We start from the raw sequence: 16,373 nt of genomic DNA on the forward strand, positions 1-16,373 counted from the left end.
CATCTACACTAGTCCCACCTGCATGCATTTGGCCCATATCCCTCTAAACCTATCCTATTCATGTACCCATCCAAATGCTTTTTAAATGTTGTAATAGTACCTGCCTCAACTACCTCCTCCAGCAGCTCGTTCCATATACTCATTTTGTGTAAAAAAGTTGCCCCCTTCGTTCTTATTAAATATTTTCCCCCTCATCTTAAACCTATGTCCTCAGGTTTGAGATTCCCCTACTCTGGGTAAAAGAGTGTGTATCGACCCTGCCTATTCCTCTCGTGATATTATACACCTCTAGAAAATCACCCCTCTTCCTCCTGCATTCCAAGAAATAAAGACCATCAAACACCTATTTACATCATTCTATTACTAAACTAATTTTATTCTTGCCATCTACTAACGACTACATCATCTAACCTCATCTACTGCAGCCAGTGTTCCTGCCGTTCCTGTACAACAGCAAGATGAAGTGTAGATTCAGCGATGGTTTCGCCGAGCACTATAGCTCAGTCCGCCAAGGCCTGCTGGATCTCCCAGTAGACAACCATTCCATCTCCCCTTCCCATTCCCACACTGACCATTCTGTCCTGGGCCTTCTCCATTGCCAGAGTAAGGCCACACACAAACTGGAGGAACAGCACTTCATATTCCACTTGGGCAGCTTGCAACTAATGGTATGAACTTTAAATTCACCAATTTTAGGTAAAATTCTCAAATTTTCTAACCATCTGCCTATCAAATAACCCTCATCACCTGTTTGCTGACTTAAGACTATAGAGATGCAGCATGTTAGCAGGCTCTTCAGCCCACCATGTCCGTGCCGACCCTGTACACCAGCACTATCCTACACACTAGGGTCAATTTACAATTTTTACCAAAGCCAATTAATCAACAACATGTTGTTTAAGAAGGAACTGCAGATGCTGGAAAATCGAAGGTACACAAAACATGTACATCTTTGGAGTGTGTGAGGACACTGGAGCATCTGGAGTAAATCCACGTGGTCACAGGCAGAGCGTACAAACTCCGTACAGGTAGCACCCATAGTCAGGATTAAATCTGGGTCTGTGCCACCCCGAAAATGGCTGTGATTATTTTGGCTGCTTTTCTGAGGCAGGGTGAGTGTAAAAGGAGTCGATGGTGGGGATGTTAGTCTGTACGATGGACTGTATTTACACAGCACCTTTCATGTGGAAAGGGTTACCGAACAAAATTTGATATTGCACTCCGTACAGATCCGGACAAAACGTAGTCAAACAGGTAGGCTTTAGGTGAAGTTTGAAAAATAAACGTTGCCAGGATCGAACCTGGGTCTCTGACCCTGCAACTCGACCGCTGCGCCACTGTACTGATCTGAATGCATATCTCCAGACTTTATCCATGCCATTGGATTGCAAGTAACATAGCCACTGAGGAACCACATCTTGTTAAAATGCCATTTTCAACCTTATTGTTCCTCAATAGAGTAAAGCCAGGTCACTCACCTTGTGTTTCCGTTTGGTTTTAATGGTGTTTTTATCCATCACCGTTGAAGGGGACTGATTGTTGTGTTTACTGTTGGGTGGTCTGATCTCTGGCTTTCCCACCACGTTTTCTTCCACTGCCAGTCCAGGGACCCGGGTCAGAAGGCTGAGATCTAATTTCACCCAAAGTGACTTGATCTCCTCGTAGTCTCTCAGGGGTGATAGAGGTTCGTTCTGCGGGAGTGGGAGAGGCGAGAAGGATAGCTCTTCCAAATCGATGGGCCCTTTGTCCAGGGCGGAGCTGTCCATGGGGCAAACGTTGGGGCAATCCGTCGCGCCCACGCAGTCCTTGGTTTTCACCGAGTTGCTGGTCACGGCGGGAGGGGTCACGGCTTTAGCCGCCGCCACTGCTACCACTTCCTCGAGGTCCGTGTGAGAGTCTGATGAGTCCGTCTCCACAAACTCCCTCGACTTAGGCACAATCTTACCAGGCACGCGGTGCTTCCTCTTCTCCACAGGGGCCGGCGCGGCTGCCGTCGCGGCTGCCGTCGCTGCTGCCGTCGCTGCGGCGATACTCCGTGGCTCCTTCCTGGCCCCTGCCTTGCAGCCGCCCGCTTTCCCCTTGGCCTTGGCTTGGTCGGCCGAGCTTCCTCGCCCATCCCTGTCTTTGGGGGTACTGCTGGGGTTGCCGGGGCGAAGCCAGGCATGTTCCTCGACGCTCGGAGCCCGTTCCACCCTCCTGGGCTGCGACTTGCCCGTGGTCCTCCTCGACGGAGCAGGCTCGGTGTACACGGGGGACTTCTGCCTCGCTGGCTTCCCTTCCGCCACTTTCTGAGTGGACCTCGGTTTGGCTTTCTCCCTGATGGGCACAAGTAGGACTCGATCTTTGGAATCTGCCTGAGGCAGTGGAAGGACCTGCTTCCCTTTGATCTGCGCGTCAATCTCTTGGTTCCTCTGGGACAGCGGGTCACTCAGCTCATCGCAGTCGGCTTGGTTGTTGATGATGGTCTTGCTGTGCGACGTAACTTTGTTCAGCCATTTGTCCAGCTGCCACTTGTTGGTCGATGGTGGTTCAGGCTAGGGGGACAGAAAATAAATCGTCACTTCACATGAACAGGGTAGGTTCAGACGGATACAGGCCAACTGCAAGCAAATTGAGTTTATTGTAGTTCAGAGACACAGCATGGAAACAGGCCCTTCGGCCCACTGAGTTAACACTGACCATCAATCACCCATTGTGTTAGAATCTATTTCTTTCGGTGAAGCATTTTTAAGCCACAAAGTTAACACATTTACAAAGTCCAAACATAAACCGTCCTTTATTCAACTGTGAAAGCGGAAATTGAAAACTGAATTAAACATGAAGTAGTATTTAATTGCCTTCAGGGATGGCAATGTGACCTCAGTATGTGACTCCAGATCCAGCATTATGGAGCGGGTATTAAATGTCCACTCCATCTCAACTCCACGGCAATTATTCAAGGTTGAATTGATTAATTGATTGAAAAATTCAGCATGGAAACAGGCCCATTGGACCTCTGAGTCCATGCTGAACAACAATCTCCCATTTAATTTAGAGATACAACGCGGAAACAGGCCCTTCGACCCACCGAATCAACACTGACTAGCGAACCCTGCACATTAACACTATCCTACACACACTAGGGACATTTTACATTTATACCAACCGATTAACCTACAAACCTGCAGGTGTTGGGAGGAAACTGAAGATGTCGGAGAAAACCCACACGGTCACAGGGAGAACGTACGAACTCCGTACAGACAGCACCCGTAGTCGGGATCGAACCCGGACCTCCAGCGCTGTAAGAGCTTTAAGGCAGTAACTCTACCGCTGCGTCACCATGTCACCCTAGTGTCATTAGTTCTATCTGAGAAGAAAGAAACTAACTAAATAAAGTTTGCCCTTCTCACCTTAAAGCTATACTATCCTGTATTTGATATTATTACTCTAGAAAAGAGGTTCTGTCTTTCTACCTTCTCAAATCCTCTCATAATTTTGCCTGCATTTTCTCTGCAGGTGCAACATTACATTCTGCATGGTTATGATTGAATTTCTGCATGGGTGGTTTACTTGGATAGCACACAAAACAAGGCTTTCCACTGACAATGGCCCAAGTGACAATAAAACCAATACCAAATACTCATTGAAGAAGGGTCCCATCCTGAAACGTCATGTTCTCCAGAGTTGCTGCCTGACCAGCTAAGTTACTCCCGAACTTTGTGTACTTTTGTGTATTAACCAACATCTGCATTTAGACTTTAGACTCGAGAGATACAGCGCGGGAACAGATCATTTGGCCCACTGAGTCAGCGCTGACCAGCGATCACCCCGCACACTAACTCTATCCTTCACACTCAGGACAGTTTCCAATTTTTTTCATCAAAGCCAATTAACCTACAAACCTGCACGTATTTGTAGTGTGGGATGAAACTGGAGCACCCGTAGAAAACCCACACGGGGGTGGTGAGAACGTACAAACTCCGTACAGACAGCACCCATAGTCTGGATCGAACCTGGGTCTCTGGTGCTGAAAGACCACAACTCTACCACTGAGCCACTGTGCCGCCCCACAGGAGGTCACTAATTCATTCTATCAATTAGAAACCTCAAGATGAAGGATGACGTTTCGTGGGATGACTGAATGGAGGTGACGGCTGCAACGGGCCTTTACGGGCCACCCGTTGTTGGGACCATGAGAAGGTGCCAAAACCTGGTGACTCTTGCATTTGGACACAGTGGCCTACTTCTATGCATTATGTACCTAACTGGGGATTGCACTTATGCAAGGCACTGGTCCTACTGATCTGTAGGCGACAAAATAATTTCACTGTACTTTGGTACACGTGATAATAAAGAAACAATTGACCTATTAGGTTGGCAAGATGATGCAGTGGTATGTCATTTTTCTCCAGAGATTCTGCCTGACCTGCTGAGTTACTTCAGCACTTTGTGTCTCTCTTTAATGCACTACAATGCTGAGAACTATATTCTGCACTCCGTATCTTCCCCTTTGCCCTACCTATTGCACTTGAGTTTGACGTGTGTATTTATGGAGAGTATTTTGTGATCTGATTATTATATTAATATTACTATGATAGTATTATGTAATGTGATCTGCAAAACAAATCCCTGTACCTCGGTGTACATGACAGCAATAAACCTGAATTAGACTAGCACGTGGCCGCATGCTGCCCCATCTCCTACCTCTGGTGTTGCGGTGCGGGGCGCCTCGTTGCATTCACTGTCACTGGAGGTGCTCTCGCTGTCTGAGTCGGACTCCGAACTGCTCCCAGACTCGCTCGAGCTGCTGCATCCGCCGCTGGAATGACCGGAGGCGGCTCCGTGGGTGTTCTGCAGAGCGCTGGTGCTGTCAGGAGGAAGGGGAGAGTTAGCCGGGTTTAAAGGTTAAACGAGGCACGTGCCAGCCGGTCGGTACCCCTGACATCAGCTGAGGACCTGCAGGGCAATGGATACATCATCTCATGAGAGGAACAGCCGATCTCGCCAATGTACAGGAGGCCACGTTGGGTTCATTGGATGCAGTAGATGAGGTTAGATAATGTATATGTTAGTCGATGGAGAGAGTAAAATTGGATTAGATCAGTGCAGACCCATATTCAGGATCGAACCCGGGTCTCTGGCGCTGTAAGGCAGCAACTCTACCAGTGTGTCACTGTGCCGCTCTTAACAAAACATTTTTTTCCTCTAAGAAGGGTCTCAACCCGAAATGTCACCCAAATGTCTAAAGAAGGGTCTTGACCTGAAACGTCACCCATTCCTTCTCTCCAGAGATGCTGCCTGTCCTGCTGTTACTCCAGCATTTTGTGTCTATCATAAATATTTTACTTTAAGCAGTTTCTATCACTCAGCTTTTCCCAACAGAAAATTACAGAGATAGAGCTGCTGCATCATTGCACCGGAGACCTGGGCTTGATCCTGACCTTCTGTGTTGAGTTTGTACATTCTCCCTGTGACCATGTGGGTTTCCTCCGGGTGCTGCAGTTTCCTGCTACATCCCAAAGAGCTGCAGGTCTGTAGGTTAACTGCCCCTATATAAATTGCCCCTAGTGTGAGGGAAATGGATGCCAAAGTGGGATATCATAAAACAAGAATAAACTGGGTGATCGATGGTCGTCGTGGACTCGGTGGGCTGAAAGGTCCTGCTTCCTTGATGTATCTCTAAACTAAACTGGGTGGCACAGTGGCAGAGTTGCCAAAGACCAAGGTTCGATCCTAACTACGTGCTGTCTGTGTGGAGTTTGCATGTTTTCCCCATGACCGCATGGGTTTTCCCCGGGAGCTCTGGGTTCCTCCCATATTCCAGACTCGTACAGGTTTGTAGCCTAATTGGCTTTGGTAAAGATTGTAAATAGTCAATTGCGTGTAGGATAGCGTTAGTGTATGGGGATCACTGGTTGGCGCAGACTCGGTGGGTCGAAGGGCCTGTTTTCTCACTGTATCTCTGAACCAAACTAAACTAAACAGGGAATCAAAGGGAGTGATCCATATTGTCCATGTTTTCTGTACAACCATTTCAGCACAACTATGCTGTTATTAAATGATCTTCAACACATCATTTACTATAATCTTGTGATAAATTGCCTTGAAGAATAATTTCAGCACTTTCAGAGATCATAATGTGCAATGACTTGCCTTAAAAATCATTAAACTTCTTAATATATTAAATTATTGCTTGCCTGCGCAGTAATTGTGTAAAATCAACTGTTATGGCTGTGCTATAATGTCATGATATTCCTCAGAGAGACAGTGTCGTCAGCTAAATCAAACGTATCATCGCAAAATTACGACCAATTAAATTTAGTGAAACCAATTAAAGTGGTCAGAATTTATTTGATCGATTACCCTGGTTTAAAGCCATTCTAATTCACTTAGGACCATTCTCCTTTCACATACCTGCTGGTAAAGTGGACCTGCATTCACCAGACTTTACCAAAACAAAACCTTGTGCATGAATTTGAAAATAAGACGCACATCGAAAGCCATCATCTACATGAAAGGAGGGGATCACTGCAGAAATTTGAGGAGGGTCTCCAAAATTGGCAATCACATGCCTTGTGATTTGTCGGCTTGGTAAAATTGTACATTGTCCCTAGTGTGTAGGATAGTGTTAGTGTACGGGGTGATTGCTTATCTGCTCAGGCTCAGTGGACCGAAGGGCCTGTTTTTTTTTTTTTTAGTTCTTTCATTTAGTCTAGTTTAGTTTATTGTCACGTGTACCGAGGTACAGTGAAAAGCTTTTTTATTGTGTGCTGTCCAGTCAGCAGAATTTCTATGCATGATTCCAATCAAGCTGTTCACTGTTTGCAGATGCAGGATAAAGTGAAAAACAATTAGTGTAACTAAAATCCTGTACACTCCGATTAAGGATAGTCGAGGGTCTCCAGTGAGGTAGATGGTAGATCAGGACCACTCTCTAGTTGTTGAAAGGATGGTTTTGCCTGATAACCTGGGAAGTAAATGACCCTGAGTTGGAGACCCCAGCATAACCTTTGAGCAGACTAAGTTAGCCCCATATTTCTAGTTTGATCAAACACTTTTAACATAACTTTCCATTTATAAATGCCTTTAAAGTAGCAATTATAATGTCCCAAGGGACTTCCTGGGTGCATTAATAAACAAAACAGACAAACAGAAGGCCAAAATAGAATGGATGTGGATAGGTTGTTCCCAGAAGTAAGAGAGTCTTGGACCAGAGGGCACAGCCTCAGAATAAAAGGGTATATGTTTAAGGGCCTGTCCCACTTGCATGCGATTGCGTGCGTTTGGCGTGACCAAACGGAAGCGGAGTTCACGCAAAGTTCGCGCTAAGTTCTCGCTAAGTTCGCGCGTGACGTCATTTGCGTCATGCTTATCAATCAGCTGGGCAGGAGGTGGGCCGACTGAATTTGGGCGTCGCACGGTGTAGGGCGGTGACGTCATCACGCAACGCCACACCGGGCGGTGACGTCATCGCGCAATGCCACGAGCTAGGCGTACGCCGTCAAGATGCGGCGTACGCCGTCAAGATGCTGCATATGACGTCAAGACGCTTCGTACGACCGCAATGCGCCTGCACGCCGACAGGCCGTTGGCGCGCGAAGATTTCGGCCACTGTCAGAATTTCTGAGCCCCGTACGATGTCGGGACCAGCCCCGCACAACTCCGCGCTTCTAAGTGGGACCGGCCCCGCGCAGCCATAAGGTGCCCGTATGCCTCAAGTGACCACGAGGTCGCGTAATTGGGTGTGGAGGGATATGTATCACATGTAGGCACAGGAGATTATTTTCTAACTTGGCATCATGTTCAGCAGAGAGAGCGTGGGCTGAAGGGCCTGTTCCTGTGCCGTAGAGATGCAGTGTGGAAACAGGCCCTTTGGCCCACCAAGTCTACGCCAACCAGCGATCATCCCGTACCCTGGCACTACCTTATACACTAGGGACAATTTACAATTTTATCTAAGCCAATTAACCCTACAAACCTATACGTCTTTGGAGTGTGGGAGGAAACCAGAGCACCTGGAGAAAACCCACATGGAGACATTCAAACTCCATACAGACGGCACCCATAGTCAGGATCGAACCCAGGTCTCTGACGCTGTAAGGCAGCAACTACTCACTGTGCTACTGTGCCACCCTAATGTTTTATGTTCTCTCAGTTTTTATCATTGGGACAGATTGGAATGTCTGTGGGAGCGTACCTTACGCAAGCTTGTTGCCATATTTCCCCCATGACACGTTTCATGAACACATAATTGGCTGCAAGCTGCTTTGGAATATCCCAAGGTCATTTTCGTTTCTCACAAGATCGTGACACATAGGAGCAGAGTTGGTCCATACAGCCCATGGCTGATCTATTTTTCCATCTCAACCCCATTCTCCTGCCTTGTCCCCATAACACCCGACACCCGTAATAATCATCTTGGTCGGCGCCAGATACGTGGCGACTCGTGTGTACTGCCTAGATGAGGTTTGCTGTACGATTTTACTGGCATTCATGCAAAACAAAGCATTTCACTGTTCCTAGGTACACGTGACAATAAAGTATAATTGATTCATTGAGTTAAGTCTCAATCAAGAGTTGGTGTCAACATTAAGGCACAAATGTTAAGGCATTCCATTGCAAGTAGGGTGACTGAGAATGGAGACCACAACACAGGGTCTAAGCTGCCGTGAAGGGCTGAGGTGAACTTTGACTGAAGCATCAGGCACTGGAATGTGAAGTAACGACTTCATTGCTGCCTACGCCGAACATATGTATTCAGTCAAGAAACAGCTGGCTTCTCACTCTGCCCTTGGACTGAGGCGTGTAATTACATTAAGTTATATCCTCTTGTAAACAGTTTGAAAAGAAGATTATCGTGGAGAAAGAAAGAATCCTTTTCTGCACAGTGCAGAAGATCTGTCAGAGCTTTGTCGAAAGTGAGCAAAGCACTGGAACAGGGCTTATCTTATCAAGCTCGGGGGGGGGGGGGGGAGGGGGTAAAAAACGATGAAGCGATTGCAACTGATTCTTTCTGCACGGAGATGGTGCAACGTCCTGGGAGAATGACAAACAGCATCAAGAGCTCGGTCTTCGTTGATTGACAAGCCTGCAGCTGTAATGAGCAGAACTGGGAATTGAGCATAAGAGTGGAGCGCAAGGTTGGACCAGAACACCACAGACCATTGCACGGGAGTTCAATGGAACTCGCTTTGACTGCTGCATCATTAGATCAGCTTTATTTCAGGTGTGCTAACCCCAAATTCCCAGCAGCATCTGGTACTCTTGGATCATTGGACGTTGTTAGATTATCCTTCCATCCTGGGAGCCCGTCGTTATGAATGCTTGCCTGAGCTCATCTTTATTTTTTTCCAGTCCAAGGATACATCCGAATGTGTGGTTGTTAACAAGGTAGGCTGGAGCACAGAAGGGGCTATAAGTTGGGCGAAAATACCTCATAGTGAATCCTCCGACAGAAGTATGAAGGGTCGCACTTTTGGGGGGGTTGAATGTAAGGTGGAAGGTACACAGTTGATGGCAAGCCACTCAACATTGATGTGCAGAGGGCTCTTGGGGTCCAGTTCCATAGTTGCCTGAAACCTCAACAATCCCTTTCCCTCCACAGATGCTGCTCGACCCGCTGAGTTCCTCCAGCAGATTGTGTAGGTTTTCACCAACGATTGCCGCAAAATGAGTAACTCAGCAGGTCAGGCTGCTTCTCTGGGAAAAAGGAATAGGTGACGTTTCGGTATAAGACCCTTCTTCTTCCAGCAGATTGTTTACTTCCCAATCAGACCGTGAGCTGCTGGAATTGCCTGCAGGAATCATTAATACACTTATCGGAGATCCTTGTGGCTTTGGGAATCTAAACGTTGGGTAATTATGTCGCAACTTTACCAGACACTGGTGAGACCACACTTGAAGTATTGTGCCCAGTTCCAGTCGCCACGGTATAGGAAGAATGTGGTTATGCTGTACAAAGCTTTACCTTAAACCACTCGTCTGGAACAGCTTTCTCCCCTCTGATCTGACTTCTGAACGGTCCTTCCATAAGTTAGGGCACAGTCCCGATTCTCCAACCTACCCTATTGTGGACATTGCACTTTTTCACTGGAACTGTTACACTACAATGCCAGGAACTATGTTCTGCACTCTGTATCTTCCCCTTTGCTCTACGTATTGTACTTGAATTTGACTTGATTGTAATTAGGTGCAGTATTGTTTGATCTGATTGGTAGCAGGCACAACAAAGCTTTTCACTGTACCTCACTCAGTACAGGTATGAATAATCAACCTAAACCGAAACATAAACAGCAATGGTAATATACACTTGGCACATTCATTTTAAATCATTTTAATGCACCCATTGTTTTGATTATTAAGGAAAGGAGCAAATGGACAGGAAGAAATATTTCTCTGGTGCATTTTTTCTGCATCACCCTACCATGACAATAATAAGCCTATACCCTAACCTCTAGTCCTCTCCTGTATTCTTAAACCTAAGACAAGACCCTCAGTTCGTCAGTCCATATGGTGGAAAGATAAGTATATTTAGAAACTGCAACAATGAGCCACTGATCACAGATCAATTAGTAACGTTAAATCCAAGACTGACAGTTTTATTGATTAATTAATGATATTCGGGAAACATGGGTACAATGCAAGTTGATGGAAATCAATTTGGCTGCGTCGGTACGGTAGAGCAGCAATAGGGTTGCTGCCTCACAGCACCAGATCCCGGGTTCAATCCTGACTACGGGCGCTGTCTGTATGGAGTTTGAATGTTCTCCATGTGACCGCATGGGTTTTCACCGAATGCTCCAGTTTCCTCCCACACTCGAAAGACAAACAGGTTTGTAGGTTAATTGCCCGGTAAAAATTGTAAATTGTCCCTAGTGTGTGGGATAGTGCTAGTTGATCACTGTTCGGTATGGACTCTGTGGGCCAAAGGGTCTGTTTCCGCGCTGTATCTCTAAAGCCTAAAGGCGCTCCTGCATCTGTCTTATATTCTTATAATTGTAACATTTCTCAACCATTAATACAGGTTTGTAGGTTAATTGGCTTCAGTAAAATTGTAAATTGTCCCTAGTGCGTAGGATAGCGTTAGTGCACAGTGATCGCTAGTCTGCATGGGCCAAAGGGCCTGTTTCCACACCACATCTCTAAAAGTCTTAAAGGAATCGACCAAAACAGTTAAATGGATTCCTCCTGTCCCTGTGTTCACTAAATTTCAGCTACATTCACCTGGACTTGATTGAATGGAGCTGAGCATTGTGACAGAACCAAAGGAACCTCAGTGACAGAAAGACAGTCACCCCCCCACCTCTCCAACCACCAATCACCATCATTCCAAGTGACTTAATGACTTGAGTTCCAATTAACTCTGTGACCACAGATATCCCTGATGCTCTCTGTGTGTCACAAATTCCCAGAGGGAGGAAGGCAGTACAAGCATAACCTGATAAGGTAGCAGGCTTAATAAATGGGAAAAAAAAAATCAATTTATTGTCCACAGACACAGCCTTTAACACTTTGCTCCCCACATTTATAGATAGTGTTAACAATGGAATTTATAAAGTTGTGATCATTTTTGGGGTGAAATACATGCATTAAAGTTGGTGCCTGCACCTGATGGTCAAGGGGTATGATTCTTGCTTTGGGTGCGAGAGGTCCTGGTTTCAAATCCCGGAGAGGCCCTTATTTAGGGTGGGACAGTGGCACAGCGGTAGAGTTGCAACTTTACGCTGCCAAGAGCCCATGTTCGATTCTGACTATGGGTGCTGTCTGTACAGACTTCAAACGGGCTCCCTGTGACCACTTCAGGTTTTCTCCGGGTGCTTCGATTTCCTCCAACATTCCAAAAATGTGCAGGTTTGTAGGTTAATTGGCTTGTGAAAATTGTCCCTAGTGTGTAGGATAGAGGTAATGTACGTGTGATTAGTGGACGGCTTGGACTCGGTGGGCTGTAGGGCCACCATGCGTTTCCATGGATATCTCTTAACAAAACTAAAAATCTGTGCTTGGTCATTGAAAATGCTAGCTCCTATCAAGTAGCTTTTAAAGTAGTTTAATATCAAGATAGTGGGTGGGCGGTCAGAATACATTCACAGATGGCACAGTGGTGCAGTGGGTCGCACGGCACCAGAAACCCGCATACGATCCTGACATCAGGAGCTGTCTGGGTGGAGCTTGCACGTTCTTCCTGTGACTGTGTGGGTTTACTCCAGGTGCTCCGGTTTCTTCCCACATCCCAAAGACGTGCGTGTTTGCAGGTTAATTTCTGTAAATTTCCTCTAGTGTGTAGGGAGTGATTGCAAAAGTGAGAAAACATTGAGCACTGTATGTGGTTTTCTACACTATTGTTTAGTTGGAAATGCAACGGAATGATTTACAAGGACAATGCCAGAAATGAAAGGCTTAAAACTACCAAGAGAGACCAAACAGTGATGCTTTTCTCCAGTGAGGCAAAGATGGAGGGGTTACCTGATAAGTAATCGAAGATTCTGACAGGGTAGATGGAGCTAGAGAAAATATTTACATTTCCAGAGCTACCAGCCGAGGGCAATAAATAGAAATGGTTCTGATAGGTAACCGAACAGAAACTTTTACAAGAGAATGGCTCGAAAGAAGGACCGGCAAAATGAATAGTAGGAGGCAAGTTTAGGATAAATATTCAGGAGATACAAACAGAAGTGGGAAGAGGGAGTCTGGATGGTAAATGATGATGAGGCCCACTTAAGACTGGTGCTGTGTTGTAAACTCTCAGTAATTTACTTCCTCCTAAGCCCTACACTGATCGAGAGTGCAGAGTTCACAAGCTGACATTTTGCAAAGAAAACAATAAGGGCGTGGGAGAGAATTATTTTCTAAAATTATAGTTGAAACGTTCAGTTTCACTGCATTTGTTCGGTGATCTTTTGGTTGCAATTTTGCCACTATTAAAAACAATCTGTTTACTGTGAAATAACAATGTGATGGAACAATTCAGTGGATCAGGCAGCAAATGTGTGTGGGGGGGGGAGAGAGGGGGGAGGGGGGGGGGATTGGAGAGGGGAGGGGGGGGGGGGGGACAGGGGGGGGGATAGGGGAGAGGGAGAGGGAGAGGGTGGGGGGGGGGGGTGGGGAGGAATAGACAGACGACATTTCGAGTCATGACTGTTCTTCAGACTGAAAGTCTGAAACTGGAAGTCTGAAGAACGATCCCAACCCTAAACGTTGCCTGTCCACTCCCTCCACAGGTGCTGGCTGACCCACTGAGTTCCTCCAGCACTTTGTGCTTTGCTCATGATTCGAGATTCAGAAGTTTCTTGAGGGTTATGAGGCGAAGGCAGGAGAATGGGGTTGAGAAGCAAAGATAAAATAAGCCATGATTGAATGGCAAAGTAGACTTGCTGGGCCGAAAGACCTAATTCTACTCCTAAAACGTATGAGTCTCCAATCAATTTACTGCCCTTGTTGAAATGGGTGGACAGCTCAATACCATATATCTAACTTGCACACAAATATATATTTTATACATATGGATTTCTCTGCAAAGAAGGTGCTTTGGAAGCTGAAAGGGCTGAAGGTGTATATGTTACGTGGACCAGAAAGACTGCTGTGGAGTCAGGAATGGTTCCAGATGATTTGAAAATTGCCAATATTACCCCGCTGTGAAATTGGCAATAGAAAATTACAGGAAAGATAATGTTAATATACAGGTCCTTCCTATGTTACAATATAGTTCCTTTAGTTTAGTTTAGTGTAGAGATACAGTGTGGAAATAGGCCCTTCGGCCGAGTCAAGGGTTATGGGGAGAAGGCAGGAGGATCGGGTTCAGAGAGAAATATAGGTCAGCCATGATAGAATGACAGAGTAGTCTTGATGACTAGACTAATCTTGCTCCTATGATTAAAGTTCACGCCGACCAGCGATCACTCGTACACTAATTCTATCCTAACCATTAGGGACAATTTATAGAAGCCAATTAACCTACAAACTCGCACATATTTGTAGTTGGAGGAAACCAGAGCACCCGGAGAAAACCCACACAGTCACAGGGAAAACGAACAAACTCCATACCGACAGCAACTCCACTGCTGCACCACTGTGCCACCCACCCGCCACTGTGTGGCCCCAGTTCCTGTTGATCGTTTGTAACCTGGACTGTTCGTATGTTGGAAATACAGCCTCAAAATACGTTCCTGGGTGGCAGAAGATGCCTGCGGTCCCATAATAGCTGCCAACTAAACTAAACATCAGCATCCAAGTCAACCTACTTGACAGAACAACAATATCACTGCTGAAATATGGAGACTAAAACTACTATCTATGAAATGGAAACAAACTGCAGGAAGGATCTGATCAAAAGGAATGGCAATACCGTGTGGAAACAGCACAGTGTTAATTAATTAATGGCGAGGATGACAGGAAAGGGGGCAAAGTGGTTGAAAGAGAAAGCATTTACTTAGCTTCATGCTCATGCAAGTTAAAGAGAAGTAACAAAAGATATACATTCCTTATTAACACTCTCAAACATACACTCACATTGAAGCATAGTCATCCCCACACATTCTCTCTCTTACACACACTTAGATGCACACACATACATGTACACACACACACATGTACACACACACACAAGATATACACACAGGGCTGGAGTAACTCAACGGGTCAGGCAACATCTCTGGAGAAAAGGAATAAGTGACATTTCAGGTCGGAAGAAAACATAATTTATTCCGTTTCTCCAGCGATACTGCCTGACTCGCTGAGTTTCCTCCAGCACTTGGCATTTATCTTTGGTATAAACCAGCATCTGCAGTTCCTTCCGACACATACTCACACACACACACACGCATGTGCCCACACACACGTAGACACACACACACCACAAGCATGAATCACTTTATATGAAAGGTCCTGACCCGAAACGTCACCTATCCATGTCCTTCAAGATAAAGATGCTGTCTGCCCCGCTGAGTCACTCCAGCACTTTGTGTTCTTATATGAATTATTGCTTGACTTGTGTTAATGGGATTTGACATCTCTATGTGCAAAGTGTTTCTCTAGTTTCCATACTTTTCACACAATTCTAGGAAAGAAGCCATGGAAAGCATTGTGCGTTTTAAATAGTTGAAGAGATATCTGAGTATTCTATTTCATCTCAGACCTAATTTACACTTTAAAAAGACTGCCCGTCGATATTACACTTGCAAAGAAACATCTTTAAAATGGCATATAGATGGGGCCATGATTAGGTGTACATTTCTATTGCAGGGATACCTCAAGGCTACAGTTTGCTGTCATTATCCATTTTAATCTCTTTGGCATAATTAATATTATCCAGAATAATACTTACACAATAAAGTTCCACTGTAAATAAAACAACTTTCGATCTGTAACTTCAAAGCAGTCACACCAGGAGATAATACACTTGCACTATACGTCTGATTTATTCTATATTTGCCTGGGTGATGCTTTTGAATGTAATTTTGCATTGTACAACCATAAACCCTGTTAGAAATCGTACATCTGTCAATCCTGCCCTTTGAAAGAGAAAGAATGACAATACCAGGCATTTTAAGTGATAGATGTTAGAGGGAACTTCTTTGGAGAAAATCTTTCATGTAAGAAGATGCAGGCAGTGACAAATAGAAGTAGTCTTTAGCAACCAAGGTGTCCCATCTACACGAGCCCCACCTGCCAGCTTTTGGCCCATATCCCTCTAAACTTTTCCTATCCATGTACCTATCCAGATATCTTTTAACTGTTGTTGAAATGTAGCCCCTCAGCTACCTCCTCTGGCAGCTCATTCCATTTACCCACCACCCTCTGTGTGGAAATGTTGGCCATCAGAATCCTATCAATCTCTCTCCTCTCACCTTAAACCTATGTCCTCATTCTTAATTTCCCTACTCTGGGTAAATATTCTGCGCATTCACCCTATCTATACCCCTCATGATCTTACACACCTCTCGAAGATCATCTCAGCCACCTGCGCTCCAAGGAATAAAGTCCAAGCCTGCTCAACCTCTCGCTGTAGCTGAAGCCTGGGGGTCGTGGCAATTATTCACATTCTTCCCTTTATCATATATCTACACACAGTGGATGGCTCGATTGTAATCATATATTGTCTTTCCACTGACTGGTTCGTATGCAACAAAAGCTTTTTACTGTACCTCGGTACACATGAAAATAAACTACACTAAACTTGCCAGACCTTTTGTTCCATCCCACCTCCCTTTTCCAGCTTCAGAGTCCCGATTGAAAACATCGCCTATCCATTTCCCTCTATAGATGCTGACTGACCCACTGAGTTCCTCCAGCATTTTGCTTTTAGCTCAATTAATCCCAGAACCCCAGAACACTGGGTGAACATAGTTTCTTCTCATTTAATCCCTTCACCTATTACCTTACATCTTCTCTGCCAATGA

The 16,373-nt window shown here is 45.5% G+C and overlaps 1 protein-coding gene across 3 annotated transcripts in view; it reads right to left on the reverse strand.

Annotated features, from left to right (window-relative positions):
• The window catches only part of aff2 (AF4/FMR2 family member 2), a 465,473-nt gene that overhangs the window by 41,910 nt on the left and 407,190 nt on the right, over positions 1-16,373 (reverse strand). For all 3 annotated transcript variants that reach the window (XM_033030286.1, XM_033030287.1, XM_033030285.1), the window contains 2 exons: positions 4,684-4,846; positions 1,479-2,534 (listed from right to left, as the gene is read on the reverse strand). In XM_033030286.1, the coding sequence (XP_032886177.1) occupies positions 1,479-2,534; positions 4,684-4,846 (1,219 nt within the window). The remainder of the gene's footprint in view (positions 1-1,478; positions 2,535-4,683; positions 4,847-16,373) is intronic.

The sequence above is a fragment of the Amblyraja radiata genome, chromosome 12 (genome assembly GCF_010909765.2).
Source record: "Amblyraja radiata isolate CabotCenter1 chromosome 12, sAmbRad1.1.pri, whole genome shotgun sequence".
NCBI classification, from domain to species: domain Eukaryota; kingdom Metazoa; phylum Chordata; class Chondrichthyes; order Rajiformes; family Rajidae; genus Amblyraja; species Amblyraja radiata.